The sequence below is a fragment of the Oryx dammah genome, unplaced genomic scaffold (assembly GCF_014754425.2).
Source record: "Oryx dammah isolate SB20612 unplaced genomic scaffold, SCBI_Odam_1.1 HiC_scaffold_6, whole genome shotgun sequence".
Lineage (NCBI taxonomy): Eukaryota > Metazoa > Chordata > Mammalia > Artiodactyla > Bovidae > Oryx > Oryx dammah.
The window spans coordinates 5,977,385-5,990,269 of NW_024070190.1; the positions used below are offsets into that span (position 1 = coordinate 5,977,385).

The 12,885-nt window shown below is 40.6% G+C and overlaps 1 protein-coding gene across 2 annotated transcripts in view; it reads right to left on the reverse strand.

Moving 5' to 3' along the window:
* Positions 1–12,885, reverse strand: part of LOC120865405 (methionine synthase-like) — a 124,200-nt gene that overhangs the window by 105,044 nt on the left and 6,271 nt on the right. For both annotated transcript variants that reach the window (XM_040242682.1, XM_040242683.1), the window contains one exon: positions 5,322–5,536. In XM_040242682.1, the coding sequence (XP_040098616.1) occupies positions 5,322–5,536 (215 nt within the window). The remainder of the gene's footprint in view (positions 1–5,321; positions 5,537–12,885) is intronic.

Consider the following 12,885-nt stretch of genomic DNA (forward strand, 5'->3'; position numbering starts at 1 on the left):
ATTTAGGTTACCCAGGGCTTTCTCCAAGAGGAACTTCATGGTGGGAGAAGCCTGGTTGCTAGTCGGTTAGTCAGCAGCAGCCATTTCATACAGCTGGCAGGGTGTTTATAGACAAGGATGACTTTGAAATGGATGCCTCCCCAACCAAAAGCTGAAAGTCAGGCACCTACATTACAATCAAAACAGCTTAGTGTCAGAGACTTGCACCTTGTATAGAGCCTGGACATTCTGTTAAAATTAAGGATCAAGGGATCAGATATATGGTCAGTAATACTACTAGAAATAACTAAGTGTGAAAAGACCTAGTCTTTTCTCCTTCCTCATCCATGAACACGACATGGTCTCTACATCCAGTGAACTCCAGCGAATCAATATCCCACACAAATGGGACAGCCAGATACACCTTATTCTATTTACTGCGCTTTGATTCATGTCCCTATCCTGGGAAACTTGCTGTTCTTTCTAGTTGCCTATCTAACACAGAAGACAAAGATTCACCCTCTTGAAAAACATTTACTGACTTAGTTTGTACAAGATACTGTTCTAAACAGTTGGAATTCAGTAGTGAAAAATAGGCATAAATTAGTATCCTCAGGAAGCTAATGGTTGGGGAAGGGTGGTGATTTCACCAACTGCATGATAAGAACTGATGTTTGTATCCATATTGGGCTTCCCTGGTGGCTCAGTGTAAAGAATTCTCCTGCAATGCAGGAGATACAGGTTCAATCCCTGGATTGGGAAGATCCCTGGAGATAGAAATGGCAACCCATTCCAGTATTCTTGCCTGGACAATCCCACAGAGCCTGGCAGGCTACAGTCCATGGGGTTGCAAAGAGTTGGGCATGACTGAGCATGCACACATACTAAGTGTGACTGTATCAAGCAATTCATACCCATGATGGCATTCCCAATATACAATGTACTGGAATTTTATAATGCAATTTGACTACATATTAGAAGGCCTAGAAGAAAAACTTGTAGAATCAACCTATTCAAGAACCAATTTTAAATCTTCTAGTACTGACAATTTCTATTAGAACAAAGGAAAGGTATTGCTAGTTTTTCTTCAAATGAAAACTATTCTGCATCTTATCTAGAACAAAGTCTTGACCAGCCAAGAGAAGGTTCCTTCCAGCCTCAATGAATCATTTAATCATTCGTTTAAGTGATTTCCTTAAGAAGAGTTTGAAAGGCACCAAAAACAAAAATAAACAAGTGGGATTACATCAAACTAAAAAGCATCTGCACAGCAAAAGAAACAAGCAATAAAATGAAAAGGCAATCTACTGAATTGGAGAAAATATTTGCAAATCATGTATCTAATATGGATATCCAAAATAAAGAATTCATACAATTCAGTAACTAACAACAACAAAAAAAAAATACAAACAAACCAATTCAAAAAAAAAATGGGCAGAATACAGGACTTCCCGGGCAGTCCAGTGGCTAAGACTCTGCACTTCCACTGCAGAGGGTGTAGCTGGATCCCTGGTCAGGGAACTGAGATTCCACAGGCAGCACAGCGTGGCCCAAAAGGGAAAAGTGAACAGGAGACTAGGACAGACATTCTTCCAAGGAAGACATACAGATGGCAACAGGCTCATGAAAAGACGGTCAACATCCTTACTGCAAATCAAAATCACAATATCAGAACTCACCTATCAGAATGGCTTTTACCAAAAGACAAGTGTTGCTAAAGAGATACAGAAAAGGGAACTCTTGCGGGAATGTAAAGGGAAGGTACAGTTTGCACAACCTCTATGGAAAATAGAATGGTGACTCCTCAAAAAATTAAAAATAGAACTACTATATGACCCAGCAATTTTATTTCTAGGTATTATCCAAATAAAACCACTAACTCAAAAAGATAGAAGATACTTGGTTGATCCTGCCAGTAGCATGCTTGTTTCAAATATTAAGCCAGGCATGTCTAAGAACACACAGTCAGTACAGTGAAACTGAATGGCTCACAGAATCGGTTACGGTTCCTTTGGTTGCTTGCTTCTCTCAGAAAGCCCAGAGATAAGCCCAGGCACCTATAGGTACCTTATCTTTGACAAAGGAGGAAAGAATATACAATGGGAAAAAGATAGTCTCTTTAACAAGTGGTGCTGGGAAAACTGGACTAACAACAACTAGGTGTAAAAGAATGAAATTAGAACACTTCCTAACAACACACAAAAATAAGTTCAAAATGGATTAAGGACTTAAATGTAAGACCAGAAACTATAAAACTCTTAGAAGAAAACACAGATAGAACACTCTTTGATACAAATCACAGCAAGATCCTCTATAACCCACCTTCTAGAGTAAAATAAGAACAAAGATAAACAAACTGGACCTAATTAAACTTAAAAGCTTTTCTGCACAGCAAAGGAAACCATAAACAAGATGAAAAGACAACCCTCAGAATGGGAGAAAATAGTTGCAAATAAAGCAACTGACAAAGGATTAACCTCTAAAATATACAAGCAGCTCATGCAGCTCAATGTCAGAAAAACAACCCAACCAAAAAAATGAGCAGAAGACGTGACATTTCTCCAAAGAAGACATACAGATGGCTAATAAGCACATGAAAAAAATGCTCAACACCATTTACTATTAGAAAAATGTATCTGAATCAGTTCTAATGAGGTGGATGAAACTGGAGCCTATTATACAGAGTGAAGTAAGCCAGAAAGAAAAACACCAATACAGTATACTAACATATATATATGGAATTTAGAAAGATGGTAATGATAACCCTGTATGCGAGACAGCAAAAGAGACACAGATGTATAGAACGGACTTTTAGACTCTGTGGGAGAGGGAGAGGGTGGGATGATTTGGGAGAATGGCATTGAAACATGTATACTATCAGGTAAGAAATGAATCACCAGTCTATGTTTGATACAGGATACAGGATGCTTGGGGCTGGTGCACAGGGATGATCCAGAGAGATGATATGGGGTGAGAGGTGGGAGGGGGGTTCAGGATTGGGAACTCATGTACACCCGTGGCTGATTCATGTCAATGTATGGCAAAACCAATACAGTATTGTAAAGCAAAATAAAGTAAAAATTAAAAAAAAAAAACTGATAAAATTTTGAAAATTAGAGTTTATATAATAGGTTATGGAATGCCTACTAGTAGATTTCATTATTTGAATTTTTCAAGATTACATTAAAAGGAACAACAAAGAGATTAAAAAATTAAAAATGCAACCAAACCTACAATGAGGTATCACCTCACAACAGTCAGAATGGCCATTATCAAAAATCTACAAACAACAAATGCTGGAGAGGATGTGGAGAAAAGGGAACCCTCTTGCACAGTTAGTGCAGATGTAAATTAATGCAGCCACTATGGAGATTCCTTAAAAAAATAGGAATAAAACTACCTATGACCCAGCAATCCCACTACTGGACATATACCCTGAGAAAACCACAATTCTAAAAGACACACATATCCCAGTGTTCACTGCAGCACTATCAACAATAGCCAGGACATGGAGGTAACCCAGATGTCTAGTGACAGATGGATGGATAAAGAAGATGTGGTACACATATACAATGGAATATTATTCAGCCATAAAAAGGAATGAATCTGAGTCCATTCTAGTGAGGCAAATGAACCTAGAGTCTTGTCACACAGAGTGAAGTAAGTCAGAAAGAGAAAAACAAATATTGCATATTAACACATATATATGGAATCTAAAACAGTGGTGCTGATGAATCTATTTGCCGGGCAGGAATGGAGATGGAGGCACAGAGGACAGACTTGTGGACCCAGCAAGAGGAGGGGGAGGATGAGCTGAAAGAGCAGCACTGAAACATACGCATTCCCACGTGGGGCACAGCCGGGAGGAATCTGCTGTCAGGCACAGGCAGCTCAGCCCTGTACTCCCTGACAGCTGAAGGGGTGGGGGGTCGGAGGGAGGCCGAAGGAGGAGGGGACATGAGTACACCTACGGCTGATTCATGCTGACGCATGGCAGAAACCAATACAACACTGTAAAGCAATTAACCTCCAGTAAGATAAAGCTTTAAAAAAAAGAACCCATGTTCACTGTAGCATTATTTCAGTTGTCAACACATGGAGACAATCTAAGTGTCTACTGACAGATGAATGAAAAATGGAAACGTCATATGTATATGTAATGGAATATAACTGAGCTATAAAAAGGAAGAAAGGTGGTTGCCAGAAGTTGGGGAGTGGACAGTTGGGGAAAGGGATGAGGGGCTCACAAGGTACAAGCTTCTAGTTATAAAGAAAGTCACGAGGATGTAATACACAGCATGAAGACTATAGTTAATACTACTGTAAGTTGCTAAGAAGGTAAATCTTAAAAATCTTCATCACAAGAAAAAAACTGTAACTATGTATGGTAACAGATATTACCTAGACTTACTGTGGTGACCATTTTGTAACATATACTAATATCTAATCATTACATTGTACACCTGTAACTAATGTTATTTGTCAGTAATACTGCAATTTTTAAAAGAAGTCTGAAATACCTATAACAATGCCCTACTCTAAAGAGAAAATTTTCTCATTAAAATCACTTTCTCCTTCAAATTGAATCCAGACCAAGAAAACAGATTAATTCAACTTATTATTTCTTTTAGCCATAGTTCTAAAAAATTCCTATGATAACCTACAAAACAATTTAGTTTTATGTTTATTTTTAAAAGTCTAGCAATAGCCAGTTACCTGCTTCTGATCTCTTTATGTTGGCTAGCTAGACAGAAAAATGAGATGAAAGAACACGGGATTTCAAGTCAGCGATCCTCTGTATCGCCAGTTATTTAACCTCTGAGATGCTCAGTTTTCAAATCTACAAAATGAGAATAACAAATAGCTTTCAGTTTCACATCACTGGGGCTGCTGTAGTGAATTAGGTGCCCCAAAGGAAATCAGGCCTGAAAATTCATTGGACGGACTGATGCTGAAGCTCCAATACTTTGGCCACCTGATGCGAAGAACTGACTCACTGGAAAAGACCCTGATGCTGGGAAAGACTGAAGGCAGGAGGAGAAGGGGGCAACAGAGGATGAGATGGTTGGATGGCATCACCAACTCTATGGACATGAGTCTAAGCAAGCTCCAGGAGTTGGTGATGGACAGGGAAGCCTGGCATGCTGCCATCCATGGGGTCGCCAAGATGACTGAGCGGCCAAACTGAACTGAAACCTGCTTTCTGAATAAGCCACCTCTTTCTGAATAACTCACCCCTTTCTCTGTCTCCCCCAGAGCACTCAGCACAGTGGTCTGCCCTCAGGACACCAAAGGACTTGCAGAATGATAGATAAAAATATAAGAACTCAAGGAAGCTTTACCTTATGGATTTGGTAAATGACATTGGGCTGAGTTATACTTAAAATGTCATTGTTGCCTTTCAGGGGCCTGGCATGATCTTTAAATTCTTGTCCTCGGAAGTCTTCTTCACTCAGCTTGTGCCGCTGGATCATGGTTCCCATGCCTCCATCAAGCACCATAATCCTCTCCCGCAGGATAGCTTCGATCTCATCTTGCAGGGTCTTCTCCATCCCCGCTTTGAAAAAAAAAAGTGAAAATGTTAGTTTCCAAAATGAAAGGGGAAAAATATGTGTGGAGAGGGATTGCAGACTAAATTAAAATAATTCACAACAGGGAGTAAGTGGGGCTCATAGATATATTCTCACAATTCTGCAGACTTTGAAAAAGGCTGCCCCAAAATGTTTTCATTAAGTTACAACAATGCTTAATGAAACAAGAGGTTGCACACAGCACAGAATCACTGGTATAGCACTACACCAAGGTGAACGTAGGCTGTAGGTATTCCTGTTTCAAAGATGAGCACAACAGACAGCAAACAGCCAATTGCTACAAGCCCAGGCCAGCTGCTGGAGGTCTGCAGGACTCCCTCCATTTTGGTTCTGTGCATGTGCCCAGAATAAGACATAAGAAGATTTGGTTTGATACCTGAAAGCCATCAGTAATTCCAAATTGCCATTTAGACTGTTAAGTCTGACAGTCTCTTCCACTACCACCAGAACTCATGACAGGCTACTCGGCCTTGAAAAGCCCTAATGCCTACTCCTTCCAACCCTATTTTCTGGTCTCCAAGAACTACTGGAAAGCCACAAAACCATGCTGATTGGAATCATCCAAATTCCTAACTTTGAGCCTCTTCTTTGGTTCACCTTTTCTCAGCTCCCTCAACAACACTTCCCATACCTGCTGTCCCAGACCTCTGCTTGCCTTTACACAAAATCCTTCTCATCCTTTTAACTCAGAGGTGATTTCATCTAATCCTGCACAAAAGAGTCTTCTTTGGGGAGCTCCTCAAATTCACCCCCACACACACACACCACAAAATCCTCTTGCAGCTTGGTTCCCTCTGCATCTGAAGCAGAGCATGTGCTCACTTCCACCCACACCTCCCACTCTCCCTCCCGTTTCCAGCAATTCTACCTCAACTTATCTTCAGGCTGTGGCTTCTGCCTCCACCACGCTACTGAAATCACTCCCTAAAGTCACCCATGACCTTCTAATTATCAAAAACAATGGCCTCCAATCTAAGACTCAGATTCCAAGCTGTCCACTTGTTACAGCCTGCCCCTCAATCTGCTATCCAAAACTAAACTTGCCACATTCCCTGTCTGATTTCTCTATTGTTATGAATGCATCACCCTTTGCAGAAGACTGACCTGACAACCTCAGTGTTATGTGACTCCTCATTCTCCTTGATAATCAATATCTACTCAGATCTCAAGCCCTGTAGCTCTGGCATCCAAAATGCCATCCACATTGGGCCCACCTTCCATCCCCAGTGCCAATCCTTTCCTCAAGACATTACTACACATCCAGCCATCACAGGTCCTCTCTGAGCTTCAGTCTGCATCCATGAAAACTAAGAAAGACAATGCCTGCTCACCCCAACTTCACGGAATTGTCTTATGGGTTAAAAGAGATCAGATACAAAGATGCTTTGTTAAAAAAAAAAAAAAAATCAAGTGTTATACAAAGTGTCATCTCAACCACCAGGGTGACTATACTTGGTCACCCTATGTTCCAATCCATCCTATGCACCAGATTCATCTTCCCAAAAAGCACATTTAAACCAGTTGTTTCCAATGCTTCCAACCTTCAACAATTCCCTACTGCCTACCAAAGTCACTACAAGTTATTCAAAACAAATCACAATGACACCCACCTCTCTAGTCAATATGAGCTTCTGTGCTCCCTGAGAGGAGAGCAAAGCTGGAGTAAAATGCAGCTGGCTCTAAGCTCTTTGAGCCTCTTGGAGGAAGACTGGGATTAGGCCAACTTATCTGTATCCCTAGCAACACCAAGGATAGTATCCAGCACTTAAGTGTTCAGTAAGTATTTCCTAAACCGACACAGCAAAACAGTGAGGAAAGATGACAAGAGAAGGTCATTTAAACCCCAAACCAGTAACATATGAGTATTTGTAAACTGGCAGTGTTGCAAATTTAAAACCTAGACCTTACTGTCCAGAGTCTTAGGTATTCTATAAAGAAACAGGAGATGGATGGTGGCTACAGAGCTATTTTGACTGAATTACTCCTTAACAGGCTTCAGAAAGGTGGTTCTAGCAATTTGTCGGTATCTGGTTTCTTTCCCAAAGGGCATTATGTTTATTTCAGGGTTTACTATTCCTTTCCAAAACTGGCTAATTTTTTTTACTGAGCTAATAGAGGTCAGTTTTCATTCCAATTCCAAAGAAAGGCAATGCCAAAGAATGCTCAAACTACCGCACAATTGCACTCATCTCACATGCTAGTAAAGTAATGCTCAAAATTCTCCAAGCCAGGCTTCAGCAATACGTGAACCGTGAACTCCCTGACGTTCAAGCTGGTTTTAGAAAAGACAGAGGAACCAGAGATCAAATTGCCAACATCCACTGGATCATGGAAAAAGCAAGAGAGTTCCAGAAAAACATCTATTTCTGCTTCATTGACTAAGCCAAAGCCTTTGACTGTGTGGATCACAACAAACTGTGGAAAATTCTGAAAGAGATGGGACTACCAGACCACCTGACCTGCCTCTTGAGAAACCTATATGCAGGTCAGGAAGCAACAGTTAGAACTGGACATGGAACAACAGACTGGTTCCAAATAGGAAAAGGAGTACGTCAAGGCTGTATATTGTCACCCTGCTTATTTAACTTATATGCAGAGTACATCATGAGAAATGCTGAACTGGAAGAAACACAAGCTGGAATCAAGATTGCCGGGAGAAATATCAATAACTTCAGATATGCAGATGACACCACCCATATGGCAGAAAGTGAAGAGGAGCTAAAAAGCCTCTTGATGAAAGTGAAAGAGGAGAGCGAAAAATTTGGCTTAAAGTGCAACATTCAGAAAATGAAGATCATGGCATCCGGTCCCATCACTTCATGGGAAATAGATGGGGAAACAGTGGAAACAGTGCCAGACTTTATTTTTTGGGGGCTCTACAATCACTGCAGATGGTGACTGCAGCCATGAAATTAAAAGATGCTTACTCCTTGGAAGAAAAGTTATGACCAACCTAGATAGCATCTTCAAAAGCAGAGACATTACTTTGCCAACAAAGGTCCGTCTAGTCAAGGCTATGGTTTTTCCTGTGGTCATGTATGGATGTGAGAGTTGGATTGTGAAGAAGGCTGAGCACCGAATAATTGATGCTTTTGAACTGTGGTGTTGGAGAAGACTCTTGAGAGTCCCTTGGACTGCAAGGAGAGCCAACCAGTCCATTCTGAAGGAGATCAACCCTGGGATTTCTTTGGAAGGAATGATGCTGAAGCTGAAACTCCAGTACTTTGGCCACCTCACGAGAAGAGTTGACTCACTGGAAAAGACTCTGATGCTGGGAGGGATTGGGGGCAGGAGGAGAAGGGGACGACCGAGGATGAGATGGCTGGATGGCATCACGGACTCAATGGACATGAGTCTGAGTGAACTCCGGGAGATGGTGATGAACAGGGGGGCCTGGCCTGCTGCGATTCATGGGGTCGCAAAGAGTCGGACAGGACTGAGCGACTAAGCTGAACTGAACTGAATAGAGGTAAGAAAACTGAAAAAGGAACAAAGGTAAGATCCAAAAATCTGAGCAGTAGTACCTCAAGCACCAAAGGAAAAAAATCACTTCCTGAAAGTGTGAAGAAAAGGCAGGGCTTAATGAGATATGCATAACAGAAAGACTGGTAGGCAACGGGGCAGTGGTCTGGTCATTTCCAATTAATGTCAACAAAGGCAATTCAGGGGTGGCATTAATTTAGACACCCCATGATGTGGCTGTCCTTCAGCTAAGAAGCACTCAGAATTTGATATGATTAAGTAAGCTGCAGCCCATGCGGTCGCTAAGAGTCGGACATGACTGAGCGACTTCACTTTCACTTTTCACTTTCATGCATTGGAGAAGGAAATGGCACCCCACTCCAGTGTTCTTGCCTGGAGAATCCCAAGGACGGGGGAGCCTGATGGGCTGCCGTCTATGGGGTCGCACAGAGTAATGGGGACAGGACAAAAAAAGCCAAGAAATCTGGGTTTTAGTCCCAGCTCTCAAAAGTAGCTTTGGGGTTTTGGACAGACTGTGTTTTGCCTTATCACAGAACATGTGACAACAGAATGAGATGATGCATTTGAAGGCATATTCCAGATGTTAACAACTGGAAGTCTCATATCATAAAAGTCATGAGACATATAACCTTGGCATAATCACCCCACAGATGTTAGCAACTCCTATTACGTCATTATTACTGCATAGCTAATAAAAAGTAGAGCTAGGATCGAAACTCTAAAGGTTGCCTTCTATACTCTACAAGTACAGTGGGTTAAGAAAAAGGATCACGGAAGCCTGATGCTCTCAGTTCTGCTCATGTTGGGGCAGGAGGCAGGAATGGCATGTTTGCAGGTTTAGAGATGAACTTGAATGTGGCAGAGCAAACACAATAATCAGCGAAAACATTTACATGGAGATCCTTTCAGATGGGGAATAAAAAGAAAGATGAAAAACTTTAACCTACATGCTCAACTGAATTCCTTTCTTTTCCAAAGAATGTAGCTGCAAGCCTTCCTAAAATGAGGGCATGTGTGATGAATCACCCCCCTGGTGGGAACACCGGGTGTGGATATGGCGGAGCGGCTGGAGGAGGGAGTAGCTCATGCAGGCTTCAATCAAATGTTTTTCCCCAAACTTTAAACATTTTATTTTGTAATGCTGTATAGCCAATTAACAATGTTGTGGCAGTTTCAGAACAGCAAAAGGACTCAGCCTTACAAACACATGTGAGCATTCTCCCCCAAACCTCCCTCCCCTGGCACACAGCACTGAGCAGGGATCCATGTGCTACATCCAAGGTAGTCAAGGGACTTCCCTGGTAGTCCTGTGGTTAAGACTTCGCCTTCCAACAAAGGAGGCACAGGTTTGATCCCTGGTTGGGGAGCTAAGATCCCACATGCCTCAGAGCCACAAAAAGAACAAAACGTAAAATAGAAACAATACTGTAACAAATTCAATAAAGACTTTAAAAATAGTCCACATCAAAAAAAGGTGCCCACTCTTGCCACTATTATTCAACATAGTTTTGGAAAACAGAGCCATGGCAAAGAACAAAAAGAAATAAAAGGAATCCAGAAGGAAAATAAAGAGGTAAAACCCTCACTGTTTGCAGATGACATAATATTACATGTAGAAAATCCTAAAGATGCCATCAGAACATTACTAATCAATGAAAATAGTGAAGTCACAGGATCTAAACTTAATATACGAAAATCTCTGCATTCCTATTCACTAACAATGAAAAATCTGAAATTAAGGAAACAATCCCATTCACAAATGCAACAGAAAGAATAAAATACCTAGGAATAAACCTATCTAAAGAGGCAAAAGACCTGTATGCAGAAAACTATATGACACTAATGAAAGAAATCAAAGATGGCACAAGACAGATGGAGAGATATACCATGTTCTTGGATTGGAAGAATCCATATTGTGAAAATAATCATACCACCCAAAACAATCTACAGATGCATTGACATCTCTATCAACTATCAATGGTATTTTTCACAGAACTAGCACAATTTCACAATTTGTATGGAAACACAAAAGACCTCAAATAGCCAAAGCAATCTTGAGAAAGAAAAAGAGAGATGGAAGAATCAACCTTTAGTCATCAAGACAGTAATGGTACTGGTACAAGAACAGAAATATAGACCAACAGAATAGATAAAAAGCCCAGAGGTAAACCCATGCACCTATGGGTACCTGTCTTTGACAAAGGAGGAAGAATAAAAGAATATACAATGGAGAAAAGATAGCCTCTTCAATAAGTGGTGCTGAGAAAACTGGACTGCTACATGTAAACGAATAAAACTAGCACATTTCCTAACACCATGCACAAAAATAACCCAAAATGGATTAAAGACTTAAATAAATGTAAGCCCAGAAACTGTAAACCTCTTTGAGAAAAACGCAGGCAGTATACTCTTGGACATAAATCACAGCAAGCAAGATCCTCTTTGATTCACCTCTGAGAGTAATGGAAATAAAAACAAAAATAAATAAATGGGGCCTAATTAAACTTAAAAGCTTTTGCACAGCAAAGGAAACCATAAACAAGATGAAAAGACAACAGTCAGAATGGGAGAAAATTGCAAACGAAACAACTGACAAGGATTAATCTCCAAAATATATAAGCAGCTCATACAGCTCAATATAATATCAGAAAAATAAACAGCCGAGTCAAAAAAAATGAGCAAAAGACCTGAACAGGCATTTCTCCAAAGAAGACATACAGGTGGCCAAAAAACACATGAAAAGATGCCCAACATCATTAGTTATTAGAAAAGTGTAAATCAAAACTACAATGAGGTATCACCTCACACCAGTCAGAATGGCCGTCATCAAAAAAAATCTACAAACAATAAAAATTACAGAGGATGTGGAGAAAAGGGAACCCTCCTCCACTGCTGGTGGGAATGTAAATTGATGCAGACACTATGGAGAACAGTATGGAGATTCCTTCAAAAACTAGGAATAAAACTACCATATGATCCAGCAATCCCACTACTGTGCATAGTCCCTGAGAAAAACCACAATTCTAAGAGACACATGTACCCCAGTGTTCACTGCTGCACTATCTACAATAGCCAGGACATGGAATAAGTCTAGGTGTCCATCCACAGATGAATAAAGACGTGGTACATAAATAACAATGGAATAGTTCTCAGCCATAAAAAAGAATGAATTTGAGTCAGTTCTAGTGAGGTGGATGCACCTAGAACCTATTTAAACAGAGTCAAGTAAGTCAGAAAGAGAAAACAAATATCATTTTTAACACTTACATATGGACTCTAGAAAAATAGGATTGATGAACCTATCTGCAGGGAAGGAATGGAGATGCAGACACAGAGAATGGACTTGTGGACACAGTGGGAAAAGGAGAGAAGAGGTGAATGGAGAAAGCATCAACACACACACAGAATCACCAATTCAATGGACATAAACTTGGGCAAATTGCAGGAGATGGTGAGGGGCAGGGAGGCCGGGCATGCTACGGTCCACAGGGTTGCAAAGAGTTGGACACAACTTGGTGACTGAACAACAATAAAGTGTAAAACAGAAGTTCCTTTATAACACAAGGAGCCCAGCCTGGCACTCTTTGATGACTCAGAGGGGTGGGGGAGAGGAGGGAGGCTTTAAGAGGGAGATGATATGTGTATAATTATGGCTGATTCTTGTTGTACGGCAGAAATCAACACAACATTGTAAAACAATTAAAAAATAAATTAAAAAAACAAAAATGGTCCACAGTGAAAAAATGTCTTAAAAAATAAACAAATAAAAAAGTATTCAAACCTTTGAGGGAAAAAAACAATCCCAGGTTTTTCTACAAAGAAATATGTCTTT